The sequence below is a fragment of the Falco naumanni genome, chromosome Z (genome assembly GCF_017639655.2).
Source record: "Falco naumanni isolate bFalNau1 chromosome Z, bFalNau1.pat, whole genome shotgun sequence".
NCBI classification, from domain to species: Eukaryota; Metazoa; Chordata; class Aves; order Falconiformes; family Falconidae; genus Falco; species Falco naumanni.
Genome location: NC_054080.1, coordinates 50,919,890 through 50,937,388, shown reverse-complemented (window position 1 = coordinate 50,937,388; position 17,499 = coordinate 50,919,890). Strand labels below are relative to the sequence as shown.

Here is a 17,499-nt window from a genome sequence, read left to right as displayed (position 1 = left end):
GATTGTTTTTTTTTTCTCTTTTTGTTTGTTTGCGCTTTTTTTGTTGTTGTTTTTTGTTCTTTTTTTTCAGGCAAAAGTCATGGGTAGAACAAATTGTCTCTTTGGAGATGACCAAGAACATTCTAACAGAACTAGGGACAACTGCAGGTTTTCTGTGGGTTTGGTTTTTATTTTTGTTTGCTTTTTTCATGAAGGGTCTCTTCCCCCAAATTAAACATCCCACCTTTTCATTTCTATGCAAAAAACCCCAAAACAAAGCAAAAAACAAAACAACAAAAAAAAAAAAAAAAAAAGGAAAAAAATAAACCAACAGCCAACAAAGGGGAAAAAGCACCTGGTGTTCCTTTCTTTCATTAAAAAAGAAAAAGATTATATATATATGTATATTTTTTATATATATATATATATATATATATAAAAAGGGAGACTGTGTATGGCAGTCCAGATGTGGTGGGCCCTCTCTGAGAGCTGGCATTATGCTGTGTCCATCCTTGAACTAATCTACTGAAGTGAAGGGAATGTTTTTATGCAGATTGGGGTTCTGACTGTGCCGGTTTCGGCTACGGACAGAGGAGAACATCATGTTGCACCCAGGGACTTTGCATTTGTGCATTTCTCGCAAGTGCACTGTTTTATAGTGCACTCTGAGGGTTCCCTTGTTGCTGTACATTTTGTGGCAAATGTTACACATTATCCCACCGTTGCTCACCGAAACACTGTTGAACATGAGGGATCCTGGGACATCGGTGCCCATACCTACAGCTAAGGCAGGGGCATCTGCTTTGTGGGCAGATTCCCCGCTGTCACTTGCCCCATCGACGTCATCCAGGAGAATGCCCTCATCACTTCCTGCATCAGATTCTCTTGAAGAATGAATACTGCTGCTGGACTGGATGCTGGAGGTGGTGCTCAGGTCTAGGACCATATAGTCTTCCGACATGCCCCTGCCGTACCCATTCATATGGGAATCCTCAGTACCAGCAGGTGAGGAGGTGTCTTCCCTTATGTCGAGCCCCATTTGATGCTGAGCACCATATATCTTCACCAAAAATTCATCACGGAGGTCCTTACTAAGAGAAGGCTGTGAGGTGTCCAGGCCCATGTCATCCAGTTCTTTGGTCAACAGTTTACGGTGCAGATTTATGTTAGCACTGTGTCTGGGAAAGGAAGAGGGAAGGGAGAAAAGGAAAAATGTACAGTATTTTTGATTAAACAAATGGTCATCAAGAACCAAATCCAAATTCTCATTTATCAATAATTTACCATAAAAATATCCCCTATCTGTGATTACTGGAAAATTCAGTCTTGTTATAAGTGAACAAATTGTAACATAAAACCAAACGAGATCAAGCAAATTACCCCCTCCCATATTGTTTTTCTCTTCAGCTACCTCTCCTCAACATTAGCCCCTCACAGCAGCTACAGCCTTTTTTTTTTTTGTATTTACAAAATAATAAATTGCACTAGAAGAAAATGCAAAATGCTCTTCTTGGTTCCTGAATCCCTGCTGGCCTTCCTAAAAGCCTTGCTTCAAGAGAAAATATTATTAATATATGGAATATCTCTGTCTGTGTGTGTCTATGTCTATCTCTAGATACATACTCTTATATATTTATACATACATATATATATATATTTTATACATATATATATATATGTACTCACATAACTACATAAGTGTATTATAGTAGGAGAAAAAAATAAAAGTAACTGAATGATACATAGTCAGACGTCCTGATTCTGATAATTTAATTCTGGTATAAAGGGATTCAGAATCAGGCCAAACCAAGATGGAGAAGATTTGAGGGTTTAGGAGAACAAGTCTCTGAAATCTACATGTAAGTTTACAAACATCTTAGCCAAAGTGACTGGTTCCATCCTTCTGGGATGGCACTGCCGCTCCTCCCTGAACTCTTCCCAGTACTGTCTCTGATGCAGTGCGGACTTACTCAAGCTGTGTAAATTCCAGTAAAAGCCCCCTACTAATGGCTATAAGAATTTTGTCCCAAATCAATCAAAATTTAAGCACGGGTTTTGGTTTAGGTATGTGGTAAAGTCACCGTTGGTGCTCAATAGACACTGGAAAAGCTGTCACTGGCGTCAGTGGTCTTTGGACCAGATCCCAAAAGCTGCAAGTTAAAAGTATTCTCGAGTGTTTTACAGGATCTGGACCTTTGTTCTAGAGAAATAAAATTCTACATTTGCAAACAATGTACGTCTTTGGGTTATTTTAAATACTGCATTCTACTCTCCACTTTTGACATTGGCTTTATTCATCCATTGCAGTAGAACCTCACTGATTTGCAGTAGTATCAGGAAACCCTCTTTGAAAAACTGCATTTTCTGAATTAACAATGCAACCAACAAACATGACAGACATCAAAGACCTCTGACCACAGAACATGCTAATTTATTCAAAGTGCTTAATAATAAGAAATCAGTTTAAAGTTTTCAGTATTAGAAAACTTTACGGTTCAGTATTCAGAATGTGCACCATTGGTGAAGAAATGACAAATATTTAGTTTCTTTGGAGGGTGACTGGATTTTCAAGTCAGTAAAAAAAGAATTAGCGAAGTTCTACTGCGTAACATTCTTTGCAAGCTAAGGACCCAAACCCACAATTTACAACATGCAGACTCACCAATCTGTCTGCCCATTATAAATTGCAGATCAGAGCCCAAATGTAGGAAGGAAAAGTAAGAAGGGGGAAGGGTGGGTGTGGGGTGTGGGGTGGGTGTGGGAGGTCAGGGAGGAGAGAGAGAGAGAAAGAGAGAGTTTTAGCATAGGAATACTTTAATTTGCAGAAAAGCACTGGGTATAAGATTGGCACAGGGAGACATAACAATGATAAAATATTTTACAGACATTCAGGTCCTACAGTAACAAAAAAAGGGAAAAGGGGAACAATAGCTATTAGCAATAGTTCCTTATTGAAGCTTTTGTTTTAAGAAACCCTTTGAAACATACCTCTCAACCAGCTGAAGTCCCAAACTTGGTACAGCAATACAATGCAGATAAATAAGGAAAATGCAAATTTAGGAAGAATAAATAGACATGGAGTTAATTTCTGTGATTTTCTATCACTCACTTTGTGATTCATCTAGCTGTTGCACATAACTTATGGGAATAAATAAAGATAGCAGCAATAGAAGCAATTCATCCCACTCACCTGCAAATGCAGGTAACTCTTCTCTGACATCAAACTGATACTGAACTGCAGTTTAATTGACTCATGTCTGCTTGGAATGCAATTATTCCAGTAAGGGGGGATCTAGAACGAATTTCTCTCCTATTGAGAGACAGTTGAGAGGTATGGGCAAGGGTGGAAAAAAGTGGAGAGTATTCCTTGGTTTTCTGTCACATGGGAAATACTCCTTTCACACAAGCAAGTATAGCACTGTTGCTTTTTTGAGGCACAGAAGTGTCATTATGCATATCCCCACACTGCACTTAGGAAGGCTGAGCTTACCTTGTGATAAGATCAGCTTTCTAATCTTTTGCTAAATTGAGATCACAAAAGAGAGAGAGAGAGAGAGAAGAGAGGAGAAGAGAGAAAGAAAGGGGGAAGGGGGGGAGAGAGAGAGAGAGAGAACAAATTCACATTCCAATCCAGACATATCTGGTTTTTAAAAAAATAAAGACAAAAGAAAACAATATCTGAAACCAATAAAATACAGACTTCAAAAAAAGTCTTGACGGTGAAACTGTTTTTTGTCAGCTGTAATCTCACTTATACTGTTGTCCTGATGGGTACCGACTCAACCACACAATATGAAAAACATAAAGCAAATTAATCAAAGCATATTCACAGCACCCCCATTATCATCCACAAATGAGTTCTGAACAGATGCATGCAGTGTGCACATACATGAATGATAAACAGTAGTTCTGACAGTCCCTCGCCTTCCTGGTGTCAGATGGCGTACAACTCCATGTAAAGTTGCTAAGTGCAGTACAGGAAACGCTTACTGTGAAAGCCTGTCCACGCTGACCAGTGTTATTACATGACCATAAAAGCACATTTGTGCTTATCATCGTAATGCTAACTGTGAACTACTCGTAAAGTGTTCATGTGTTTTCTTCTTATGATTTCTCCCCCTCTCTCCCCTCCTCACTCCTGTGGTACGGGGATTTGCTGCAGTGCAGGAACTAGTCAGGATAACTGTAACTGTTTTTTTCCGCCCATTTGCGCTTACTGTTTTCTTGGTTTGCTGCTGAGAAAAACAGCAGCCAGGCATGCAGTGAAAATAACTTCAGCATTCACTGAATGAAGATATAAGAGTAAATTACCATGTTAAATAAGGGCCACTGAGCCCCAGATGGACAGAGGCCATTCTGAGAAAGACCAGTGTTAAAGATCCAAACCTTGTTGATGCTCTGATAAGAAGAGATGCCTCCCTTATTCAATTCTCACTTACAGCAGTGGCAATCAGTAATCTAGTTAAAGTATGTACCAGCCCATAATATCTGTCAGGCAAACGATGTGCAGAAATGTGCGGACCAGTTCTGGCACTCTGCTCAGTAGTGTCCCTTTTCCGCTGTCAGCAGTACTGTTGGATTCTCCTAATATAATTACATTGACTTTTATTCAATTAAGTGCCATTCCTAGCCTTAAAAAGAAGCTACTTTATCAATTGATTCAGGTGTAATGCAATAATAAAGATGAACTCATGGCAGTGCATTAGCTCTGCTGTTCATAACTTCTGAACATAGGTTCATTCATAGCAGTCGATTTCCATTATGCAACCACAGTTCAAAAGAATTGATTCTTTTACATTCATTTCTTAATCTATTTCGCTTGTGTTTAATACTCTCCCTAAATATCATATGCAAAAACATTCTGGTAGGTATGAGAGGAAAGAATTGTGAGAAAAATTTCATTTATTTGGACACTGAAGTTTTGAAATCTTATGACAACTCACGGGGACTAAAATCTTGCCAGAATTGAGAATACTGCGTTCTGAAGTAACTAGCAACACACATTTCCAGTAGCTGAATGACCGTGGGCATAGGAGGTAAGGAAAAGTATGTTTTCATAGACACACCGGTCTAGAGCGTGCGGAGCCTGACCCTGCACCCCTTTCCCATCTACTACACAACTAAATGTAGCATTGCACCCAGAGGTGCAGGCTGAGCATCCTGTGCAGGGTGCTGCTTGAACAGTGCCCTGCATAAAGAAGGTGTTTCTCAGGGCTGACAGCAGCATTCCCAAGGTTTGTTTGGGAAAAGATGACAAGGGAGTTCTCTGTAGAAGGAACATGCTCACGTATGTAAGGATGGCTATGAAGAACAGAAGAGCAATAAGCAAAAACATGGAATTAAGAAGAGTATGGGTAAAGGCAGACTAAAAAGAGAAGCAGTACAGACCAGGAAAGTTTAAAAAGGGAGGTGTTTTGGGAAAAGGCAAGCACTGGCAATAGCCAAATAGAATAGGATTGAGTTTATGGGCAGAAATGAAGCATGATTTACTATGAAGCTATGAAGACCATCATTCAGCTGGAAAGGCAGAAGTGTATGTGGTCAACAACCCGTACTCTGACCTAGTAGCTGCAAAACACTGGCAGAGAGACACAAGAAGAAAAAAGCAGCATTACAAATATTGGCCAAGCCTATACTCTTCTGTTTTGATAAACTTAACTGCTCCTCTCATCCAATGCTGATCTTTCTTGCCTTTTATTTCCTGGAAAATGTACTCATTCAGCCATCTTAAATTGCTCCAGTAGTTCCCAGACCTCCTTCTCCTACCAAATTGAAATACTCCATCCTAATCCAACTCTTTCTCCCCTGTTTTGTCACTCTCAAATCCTAGCAAGTTCTCCATGAGACTGCAGCCAGTGCTAGCTGCCTTGTCACCCGTTCATCTGCTCCCCTCCATGGCACCTGCAGTTTCTTGCTTCAGCTGTTCTGTTCCCTGATGATTTACAACGCTGCTGCTCCTCTCCTCCTCTGAATACTGCTGCCAGGTACATGTAAACAACGTTCCCTGGGTAAGCTGAGGCACAGTTTGGGCAGAGTAATTTATGCCAGTTGATGAACACTGCCATCAAACAGCTTAAAAATCACAAAGCAAGATACGCCAAAACCAGCTGAGCTTCAGCTTGCTATTGCTCAATTACTCCTTGTACCTAAGCTAGCTCATTTAAGGCCATCTCTGGTCTCCTTTGCGCTGCAGCTGCTGCTGTATTTGCAGGGACAAAACTTGAAGAACTTAAATGAATGACAGCAGTACAGATAAAATATTTGACCTAATAAAATCCTTTGAATGACTCTGGACTTCTTAGACTTATCTGTACCTCAGCTACCAAAAGGACATTTGATCCTGGCAATGGAAATATTGTGTAAAGACAATTGGTGAATTAAGTTTTCCAGGCAGAAATAAGAGGTCAAAAGAACTTCACTAAAGGCATATCTCACTCAGCTCCAGTTACCAGATCCGTCCCATCCTAGGCAACAAGGGACAGTGAAGAAGGTTAATTGTGAGAAATTAAAATACTATGTGTGCCAAAGAATGTCCAAACATCTGTTTAGCTCTGTACTACGTACCATGTACCCTTAAAAATGAGGAGAGTATTTGGCTGGTTGTGGCAAGAAGTTTTAGCAAAGTCTTGTTTGTTTTAGGAGGCCCAGAATGCCTGATTTTTCCACATAATTACCATTCTCCTTTCAAGTTACTATTCAGGAGCTAGACATACGGTGGGCAAAAGTGTGTGGCAAGTCCTCACCAGAGTGAATTCAGCCTTCTGAATTCAATGATCTTAATAACGGATCAGTGCTGCTGTAAAGATGATAATGATGACACACATGAAATCTGTGGCTGTAGCAAAGTGGTACGGGTATCTCCGCTAATTCACCATTGGCCTTTCAGGCAGGAGCTTCAGTAGCAGTGCAAGGCAGAGCGCTACAGCAACTACAGCAGCTCTCTGACTGTGGCCATGATCCTACTGGCGGTAGTATTTTCCTTCCCTTGTGAAGTTCATGGAAGTATTCTTCCATAATTAGAATTCATTGTTGGTTCCACCCCACCTACTACTAGTAAGCTCCTCTAGTGAGAGATGCACTATGCATCCACAGAAGAAAGGGGACTATAAGCCTAGGAAATATGGTCAGTTAAACGTACATGCCATTTACACAGCTCATAAATCCAGAGTGGGTTCCCCTCAGCAGTTTCTTTCTACACTTGTCAATGAATCTGATTTTGTTAACTTACTATCTATTTGTTGGGAAAAAAAAAAAGTAACGGCCGCTTTATTTTAGTTTATTTTTATTTAGTCAGTCTTTTTATTTCTTTTTGAAGTGAGTGAGGAGGAATTTATCAGAGAGTAGAATTTGTCCTGGCATAGAAATTGGCACGATTTCTATGCATGACTCAAAGCCAGCTTTGGATGCACCCATGGCTGCAGTCCTCTCTGCACTAGGAAAAACTTTATCTCTGACATGCACCGCAGTTAGGGAATTTGGATGATAAAGAGTACTCTTTAATTCAAGTCTTATACAGAGCACAAAACTAACTGCATAAAAAATTTGGTGGAATGTGTTGTTCAAATTTCAGGGCAGGGCAGGTTGTTGAAACTGAAACATAAAGCACTATTTTCTTCATTTTTTATCAAGCGAAAAATGTGATTACACTTAAATATTAAAGAGATGAGAGAAAAAAGAGGGTGAGAATGAAACGGCAGCATAATTATTAGGGACTAAAGAAACCCATTTTCCAGTCCCTGATGCAGTCAGACAGAAAGGCCAAGCCAACTGATGTCCCAGTTAAATATCCTAGCTGTTGGCCTCTTGTGCCTCCTTGGTTGACTGTAAGAGACAAAGTTCCCTGATGAAAATCTCACTCTAACACCAAAGCCCACTGTATTGTTCATTAAAATTCTGAAATTAATAATTTCAACATCTCCAGTTGTATCCCAGCACATCCTTTTTTCCTATGTTTCTAAACAAAAAAATACCCCAATCTCTTATACTTCCAATGTTCTGAAAATGCCTTTTCCGGCATGATTTGCCAAAGTGACACCACCCAGCGTTATCATTCTGACACTGCAAAGAAACCACATATTGGAGGTCACAGCAGGGGGCCATTAGTCTTTGGGCAGCTTTGCTTTAAGATACAGTAAGTGATCCCAGCATTAAATAATGCAATATAATTTATTTGGAGACCTAATGAGTTAAAAGTAAACATTAAATTCTTCTCTGTTAAATTATGTTCTTTCCAGGTAATAGTAAATTTAGTATTATTTTTTTAAAGAATACAGGTGCTAATATTGGATTATGAAACCTGAAACAGCACGATCTTCAGCAGTTTGAAGAAGATTCTATAAAAAACGAAAGGCCAGGACACATCTGTCTGGTGGTTTATGTACAGATTGGCAAACCTCTTATTAAAGCTCGATACGGAAGCAACCATTCAGATTGTGCAGGCTCCATATGAGCTATCCTTCTGCTATACCTTGTCTAAAACTAAACTCTGCCAATCTGGTTTAAAATACCATAAACAATTAAACTTTTCATCAGTCCTCCCATGAAACTTCTTCTACACCTGTCCAGCTCAGTATTCAGCCTATGTTTTTATCTATAATGAAACATTATAGCAAAGTTCTCTTTGTTTCTCTTCACCTCAAAGGCTGTTAATTAAGATTTACAGTTTTGTTTAAAAATTTCACATTACTTTAATCATTAATGCAGTTTTCTAATACAGCAAAGTACCGGGGTCTTACCTCAATTTCATGTTCCTTTCCTGCTTATTTAAGTCTGAAACTCATAGAAAGGCTGAGAATGTAACAGATCATAATAGAAAGTAAACTCAGAATTTTATGCTTTCTCAGAATCTCTGCAGACTGAAAGTGCTGAGTTTCATGCAGCAAAAATCAAAGAACCAGAAAGTAAGACTATGGCTAAATATAACAGCGTACATATTTATGAGAAAAGACATGGCCTTAATTCTGATAGTTCTTCAAGAAAGAAGCAGCAATCATTCTCCCTATTTACTTAAGAGAATCAACAATAAAACAGTTCCTGGAATTTAATTAGTAATGGAAACTGTTAAAGAAATTATTTTCTCAGTTACTGTTCTAATTTTGCCACTCTATCAGCAGTCTTTGATACAGTTTGCTTTTTTTTTTCCAATGAAAAAAAAATCCATAAATCTGAGCAAAGATAATAAAGGTTTGAAATCCTGATCTGACCTAAATTACAGAATTCACACTTATCTAGACAGGGTCAATGTTTCAGCCTGTGCACTAGCCCTTCCATGCATTTGATCATGTTTAGTTTACCTCTAAGTGTAAGGGGAAAAGTAGTGATAGGTTTAGAACAATGAGTGAAAACAAAATACTATACTACCTAATGAAACCACGGCATTATGAACAATTGGGGTAATAACATCAGTTCTTGAGGCTTTAAATTGCATAGAATCTGAAAAATATTAACCTTTCATAGGAAGAAAATCCAAAAGGTAAAATACAGTTCAGCACCTATTAAAAAAAGTAAAAAAAACAGTGCTTATTAAATACAGGAAATAAAGGACAAGCAAGTTCTTGCAAATTAAAGATGTGGAGCCCAGTCATTTCAATCCTTTCAATATGAAACAAATCACTCACACTGGTCACGAAGACAGCTCCCTCTACACTCAAATTATTCACTTGAAGATAAGCTCCCATCAAACTCTTTAGGGGTTTAACTAATTTACTGCACAGATACGGCACGTCTGTTGTAATAACAGGTAGGATGTATTGGGGTCGACCATTTATCAGAATTAGACTTCTTTTTTCAATTCGCTGTGAATTATGCTGCCTACACTGCTCCTCTTTCTCAGAGCTTCCCATCCCCTTACGGCCCCTAATGTGGCAGGCAAACAAAATTGACAGTCTCATCTTGTCAACAAGGGGTGATTCTCCTGAGAAGCCATTTAACTTTGCAGAGGAAGCAATGTATTAATGTGCCTGTCCCAGGAATGTTAATCATCTTCAAGCTCCCTCTAACTTTGACATGAACGAAATCACCAAATTTGTTTACTAAATGAATCGTAATATGCTAATAAGAGAGCATGACATATATGGTAAAGCCAAACAGATGGTTTGTTTACTCCACTTTGCAACTTTATAAATGTTGTAACTCTGAAGATGTTAGTGAGAATTATTGGTTTGTTGGCAGTGGCAAACATGCCTTTTGCATACTTAATCCACAGTTAGAGTCAGAAAACAATTTGTCATTGCCATGGAGTGCATAAAAAATGTTAATGCAGAGATGGCATTTGGGGAGGCAGGATAGCTCCCTGTGTGAGTAAATACTCAGGTTAAACGTGAAACTGATATCTGATGGCAATGTTTGCTACCAAATAATTTTTAATGTAAAATCTGACAGGTTTAGGATTCTTGAAAGGCCCAGTAATTCAGTACATACCTGTTGAGGTGTTTAGTGAGACGGTCCTTACGGTGTGAACAGAATTACACTTTCACAACAGCTGTGTGTGCTCAGAAGCATCGAGGTCATGTCGCACTCTTAATATATTACTATTGTTGTCCATCAAAGATCAAAAGATATTACAAACAAAAAGAACAACCACTGGTGTACTTGCCAAAGTTACTCAGAAATTATCAAAACTGTGTTGCAACACTTCAACCTCTCACTTTACTAGCTGCCTGGAAGCAAAACAGACTCATTACAAAATATCCAGCACTCTTGTCTAATATCCGGGCTGGCTGAGAAAGTTTAGAATAGAAAGATTTATCTGACGGAATATTTCCTAACTGAACTAAGTCAGTGTAGCAATGATTACATGCACGAGAAAGTCATCATATGCATGACAAAGTCTTTCAATGGAAATTACAGGTGGTCAGCAGCACTGACAATCAGTGCAACTGCCATAAGCTGTCTCCACAACTTACACATGCTCTATGGAAAAGTTTATCATGTGCAGGTGTTTTACACAAGGCCCTGCACAGCAGCCATGCATTAGGTCCTCATCTCCTGTGTGTTGAAGTATTTTGCTGGTCTTTCACTGTACTTCCCTTTAAGTACTGAGGGGCAATATCCAGGTAGAATCTGTTGCCACGCTACATGAATTAATATTTCTTCTCAAACCTAAATCATCTACATATTACATAATCCAAGTTTTGTAATCAGAATTTTTCATCCCTCACTTTATTTTACTGAAACAGTCATGTAAAATGTGATAATTTTGCAAGATTTTATGCAAACAGTCCTTTCAGTTCGGCATCCCACTCATGAATTTCCTGAGTTTCAAGTTTCAGTAAATGCAAAAAAGACACAACTCTATCAGAACAGCTATCTTCCCCCAATTCTGCTTTGAAATTAATTCCTTTATCCCAGATATTGTGGCACAGAAACACATTATCTCACAATTTGCTTAGAAGGTTCATAGACTCTTTACTGATTGCATTATAAGTTCAAATTCATAGTAAGTCTACAGATCCAGGGATAGTTTGTATGATTTCAGGTTTCACAGCAAATATGTAAACCGTTTCTTTTGGTCACAATGTGATGGTAATTCTCATTCCCACTGCTTTGTTTGTCTAAAAATGCTGGGTTTATTTATATAATACCAGAGGAACTATAAAACCAAATATGATGTGGCATTTCAACAGGGTTCATCTATTAGTAATTTTACATTACTAAATAAGTACCCTTCTCAGGTCAACTGATAGCTGATTATCTTATAACCTCCCCTCACTGACGCCCCAACTCCTCAGTAATTTCAACCCTCTGAGATTCTTCCATACATACTATTGTCAGCGGTTATTAAATTCTCAACTTTTTACCCATCCACAAGAGACTGTGTAAAGATATCTAAGGGAAGTATGAGTTCAGCTTGCTGTCCAAGGATTATTTTGGAAGAAACATTAGCGGCTGTCCCAGCCTGGCGCTTATATCTCATTTGAAACATCTACTCATTCCTGACCAACAAAGAAAATTTCAATAAAGTACTTTTACTGGTTTAACAGCAGTGAGCTCCTGGGATTGTCAAAGTGCTCAGTCTTTTCCGAGGAGAGAAGGAATCAGCAGCTCAAATATAATTAACCTTCCATTCTCAATGCAAACTGCCACGCACAGGAGCTCTGCAGTCTATTAGTGAAGTTATAACGGCCAACAGGCAGAGGCAAAATTGGTCAAAAAGTTGGCTGCTGCTGTCATATTTTTAGAATTATGATTAATGACACTAATAATGTGGATGATTACTGATATGTGTATCTCCTGCAGTTTATCATATTGCACTGGCTGCCTACGTCCACAATAAACATGATGCTATCATTTACCTCTTTATTGAAGGCAATCCTTCTCTTGAAGGAGCACATTCTAATTACTTTGTAATGTTTTATGTCTTAAACGTTTTGCAGCTCTGGACCTTGCCAACTGCTTCATGTCTACCATTGATTAATTACTGAATGTTTAATCAAAATTTAGAACCTAATGCAGTCATTTATGAGTGTGCTGCAGTGCCAAGATAGTTAGGCTGCCATCCCAAGCTTGGAGAGTGCTGGGTTCAAAATTAAATCCCAGAAATGTAGAAGATGCCAAAGATTTTACCTTGAGTGATTTGAGTCTAAAATCTTACTTCAGTTGATGAATGACAGGCACCCAATCAAAATGAGAGGTCTTTCTGGTGCATGTATGTGTGCTTGTGTGTTCCTGTTACGTTTTTCATCTTCTTTAAATGTCTTCAGTTTTCTCTTTATTCCATTGCTGCTGCAGTTACTCCTCAGCTCCTTTACAAGCCTTCCCTGCTGCTACAGCTCTTGCAAACACCAGTCAGGAGAGTGTAGTTTTGAAGTGGTTAAACAAGTGAAAAATAATTTGCAGGGACAAATACATAAGTTTTTTTTTAATGTGGATTTTTATGGTACTGTCATACAACCATTCACCGTTGAAGTTAAGTGTTTTTTTAATACCATTACTGAACTGCTGAAATGGATGCTAATATAGCTTGGAGTGCTAATGTCAAATCCTGGTAATAAAAAAGACAGACTGCTGAATGAAATAATTTCAAGTAAAAAATAGAACAAAAGTGCTCTCACTCTCGCTCTCCACTTTTATTGAATTGGGACTGACTAGGCCAATTGCTTTAGAAGTCTGTAAAGCACAATTACTAGTGAGCTGACTGACCCAGCAGTGCCCCTTCTGTGACAGAACAGACTAAAAAGGCTGCAGAATTAGTGCTGCTCCCCTATCTTGCTATCAGACCTGAGAGACGTCCAGCTCAGGATTTGTTATTCTTCCTGCCAGGGCCTGCCTCCGCCCCTCATGAAATCTTGAATCTCAGTCTTGCATAATGTATCATCGACTTCTTTAAACAAGGGCTCATTTACCTTTTCTGAGTGGGAATCCAAGTTCTCTTTCTATCCATTCTATTTTTAGATCTTCATCTACCAACACAGCTGTATATAGGACTTTCAGTACACGTATCTACAGACACACAGGCATACATACATGTTTGGGCTATTTTTACCTCTACATTTTGTGTGTTAAACACAAAAGTACAATGTAAGATTTACAGGCAGCGAAATTAACTGTGTACCATTTCTATTTTCAGTTGTAAGTGGCTGAAGTGTAATTTCTCTTTTATTTTGGCATAACAAAGAAAAGGAGAGAGGGGGGAAAGAGAGGGAGGAAGAGGGAGAGAAAGGAAAAAAATGTATTGAACTGGAAGCGGGCAACACTTTTCCCTAGTTAATAAAATAAGCAATAAAGTTTGTAAAGCACTAGAATCAAAATCAGGAACATTGGAAATAACAACTTATAAAACTTATAATTTAGAGCTTATGTTTCAGACTCATATAGTTTGACATGGACATACAGCTTAGGGCATTTTTTTCCCCTTTCTCTTAAAAACAAAACCCCAAAAACAAATGACAGCAAAAAATATCTTCTTACTACAATCTCATCCTTTCTTTCTCTACCCCTGTTCCCCATCCAAAATGAACCACTTTCCTTTTATACACAATGCCAACAAAGTCCTGCAAGCCTTCCTTTTTTATGACAGTGTACGTTTTTGGCAAATCTAAAACTCTTTCATTTCTCTTCCAGGTCCATTCATATGAAGCTTGCAGGTGCCTTATGGCAAAAATGTTAAATTATTTCTTAGACAGATCTTTTTAAGTAATGCTTTTTAGGGCAAGCTTAAATGCAAAATGAGCTCTTAATTAAAAAGAAAAAAACCACTTGCTTAGCACAAAGCAAACTGCTCATTTAAAAGATGTTGCTGGGAAGTCAGAAGCCTTAGATTTTCTTTAGAAGTGGTGGGCTCAAAACTTCTGTCAGCAAGTATTCAGTGTTTGTAATTAAAAGGCCAATGTATGAAGAGCTATAGGTGGTATCGCACCTGAGATATTCCTGTGTTACCTCAGGTCCCGACATACCATCTAAGATATTTCTATTGCCATTGGGAGTGTTTTATGTGTAATCTGCTGGATGTGAATGAGTGATTTCCACTGTAGTACCTACAGCATAATGTCATGCATACTAGTACATGATGTGTGGCACAGCTGGCCATCTTTCCTGAAGAAGCAGAAGGCTGTGAGTACTGCAGGTGAGGATTAAGGGGTAGTAAAAGCCATGCACAGTGTCTTGCAGCGCACTTGCAGTGCCTATACAGTACACAGTCTCTCCCTGACACTGTCGAGTATTTAAATCTCATTGATAACTCTACATTTCTGCCTTCAGGATCACCTTTAGATAAGTAGTCAGCAGTCTGGTTGTCTTCCCCCTTTACCATTTCTAACTATATGCACAGTATAATCCTGCAATTATAGGCTCTACGTTATGAATTTGCTGTTACTCCCTGTCATATTTGCTAATCACTAGCAACTTGTGCAACCACGAAGAGGCATCCCAGATTTAGAGAGGTTGGGGTTTGGGTTTTCCTTTCCTCAGGGCCCATAAATTGCCAAACATTTCTGAGTAACACGTTTTTACTAAGATATATTCCAGTGCAGAACACACCTGTCTCACCTGTTTGTCGCAAAGTCGCTTTCAGGCCAGCACCTCAGATATCTGTGACTACAGCAAAATGCTCCCTGTAATTCTTAACCATTCCATCTGGATTTACTAGCCAAGACTTATCTTGTCAAAAAGTAATGGAATAGGAACCCAAATGAATTTTGTTTTACTATACTGATTGCCCGCTACATAAATCTACTTTAAAAAATACCCCATGACCTCACAAACCCTAGAAAGGACTGTGTCTTTGGGGTGAGGCCAACTGTGGACAATGTTTACCTATGCCTAGATACACTGACAGAACTGGCACACTATCCTCCAAAATCCTCCAGTGTTGTAGCTATTTGGAGTCATCTACACCTGGTAATTTCTTCCCCTTCTGGGTTATTTTTTTTTTCCCACGTAATTTCTAGGAGTTGCCTCACCAGTTTTCTTACTTTCAAATAAACTTAGCTTTAATTCTGATATGCCTGAGCATGATCACTCAGTTCATGTTCTAATGAATGAAATGGGTCAAATCTAGGGGGATCATCATCACCACCACCATTAAGGGGAGAAGAAAATGGTCTCATCTACAAGCGATCTTTGGTTAGGCTGAAAGATCTGATGTAAAGTTTGCCTCTCCAGCTGACAGTTTCTATTTTCAGACAGACAAGCACAGCTGACAAATGAGTGTATCATGTTGGTATGTATGACAACATTTACCTGCCTGTTTAGTGCCTCCCTCCTTCATTGACAGCTGTTAACTCCAAAGGGCAGTAAAGACCCAGCTACTGCTGCCACATGATGTGTTTCCCTCCCCCTTCCATTATTTCTCCCCAGACTCTTCCACCTGAGAATACTACATCTCAGGTTGCAGTGTCTTGCTCCATTTTCACACATCCAGGCTTTTGGGAATAGTGCCCTGGTGCTGTCTTGTAACTGTGAAGTACAGCTTCCTCCAGCATAGCAGAAATCTTACAGTTTTCTGCTGTTAAGTTTAAAAGAACAGCTAGAGCCTTTCTCTGCTGGAATTAACTTAGGTAGATGTTTTGTTTATCCCACTTCCAGAAGACTCTAAGATGGGACGTCTCTGTATATAGGGAACAGCTTTACATTTACTCAGGTAAATGGAAAACACTCAGTTTTTCTCCCAGTCTCTGAAGAGTTGTTTTTTCCAGTTATTTCCTGGGAACCTAGGGGCAACAAGGAAATTACGAATTCATGTTCCCAGTCATCTTCTCAAAATATCTCTTTCACCAAACACAAAACATGTAGAACCTACACGGGAAACTTGTACCGAAAAAATCAAACATCTACAGTATTTGTCACAATATATACCAAGGGAAAATACCGCTCAATGCATGTTTGGCTTTTGGCTAGTACTTTCAGTGCTTTATTTATGCTTACCACCTATGTTAATGCTGGTGTAGCAGTTTATTTAAATAAACTTTTCAGGTCACTGAAAAGTCCTTGATTTATTTTACAAGTTCACACAAGAATGAGACTTCTTGCACTGCACAAAAACCTGTACTCTCACTCTCAAAGTGATACCATTTTATGTACCAAAAGAGAACAACGTAATGAAGACAACAGATAGATTCAAAAACCAACCACAACCTCCAACTCAAACCCAAAACAAATGGACACGTGCAGTTGGAAAAGAACTCCCTCCATGTCAGAGCTAACCCTGCAAACTTTACTAACCAGGGCTTGTTTTAGTTTATTTATTTTCTTTTAAGTAAATAAATAATTAATTAGTGTGAAAAAAAAAGTTCTGTGTATTCTATTTTTAATTCTGCTTCTCTTGTTCACATTAGCGAGTATGCAATACGACAGGCAGTCTGTGTTCAACATGACTACTCGTGGAAGAGTTTAGCTCTGTTAGGGCTGCCACAAAATGTTTCTTTGTGATCTAGGTTCTCTTGGGAAGGAAGAGTTATACGAACATTATCAATGACACACATCTTGGTGACTCTGCAAGAGAAAACCTAATGGTTCATACAATTGTATTGGATGTGCAGCTAGTCTCTTCATGAACTGCATTATGTCCATCAACAGTCGTATAGGTGTAAATATGTTAATATTTTAAATACATATAAAAAATAGCCCTTTTGTCTCTTGACAAATAGTTCATCATACAGCTAATGTCTTCAAACCTGATTTCCTTGTTCTTATTGGAGGAAATGCAAGCTGTATATGACAGCTAATTGTATTGGGGAAATACAGTAATAGTTATCATGGAGTGGTGTGAAATATCTTATTTCTTGGAGCTATCTGTTCCTAGAACTGAGTGCATTTATAGAAAATAATTATTTAAAAAGTTATCTGCAGAAGTTTCCAAGCACACTAGGATGATGAAAAACTGGGTGCTGTTGTGTCAAGGAGGTGATAACAGGGGGCAGGTAGCAGCTTTCTCACATCTTCACCTCTCTTGATAATGTATGCAGTGGCTCATCATAGGTAACTGATGTTAATTTATTCAAGCACACCTGTACAGGGCTAGAAGTCAGGTAACCAGACAAAATGTATCTGCTTTTTCAATACAGCTACCCAGAGGCCTGTATC

At 38.8% G+C, this 17,499-nt stretch overlaps 1 protein-coding gene across 1 annotated transcript in view; it reads right to left on the bottom strand.

Moving 5' to 3' along the window:
• Positions 1-332: 332 nt before the first annotated feature.
• The window catches only part of BNC2 (basonuclin 2), a 232,645-nt gene continuing 215,478 nt past the window's right edge, over positions 333-17,499 (bottom strand). The window contains exon 5 of the mRNA XM_040579928.1: positions 333-1,157. Within this exon, the coding sequence (XP_040435862.1) occupies positions 497-1,157 (661 nt within the window). The 3' untranslated portion in view covers positions 333-496. The remainder of the gene's footprint in view (positions 1,158-17,499) is intronic.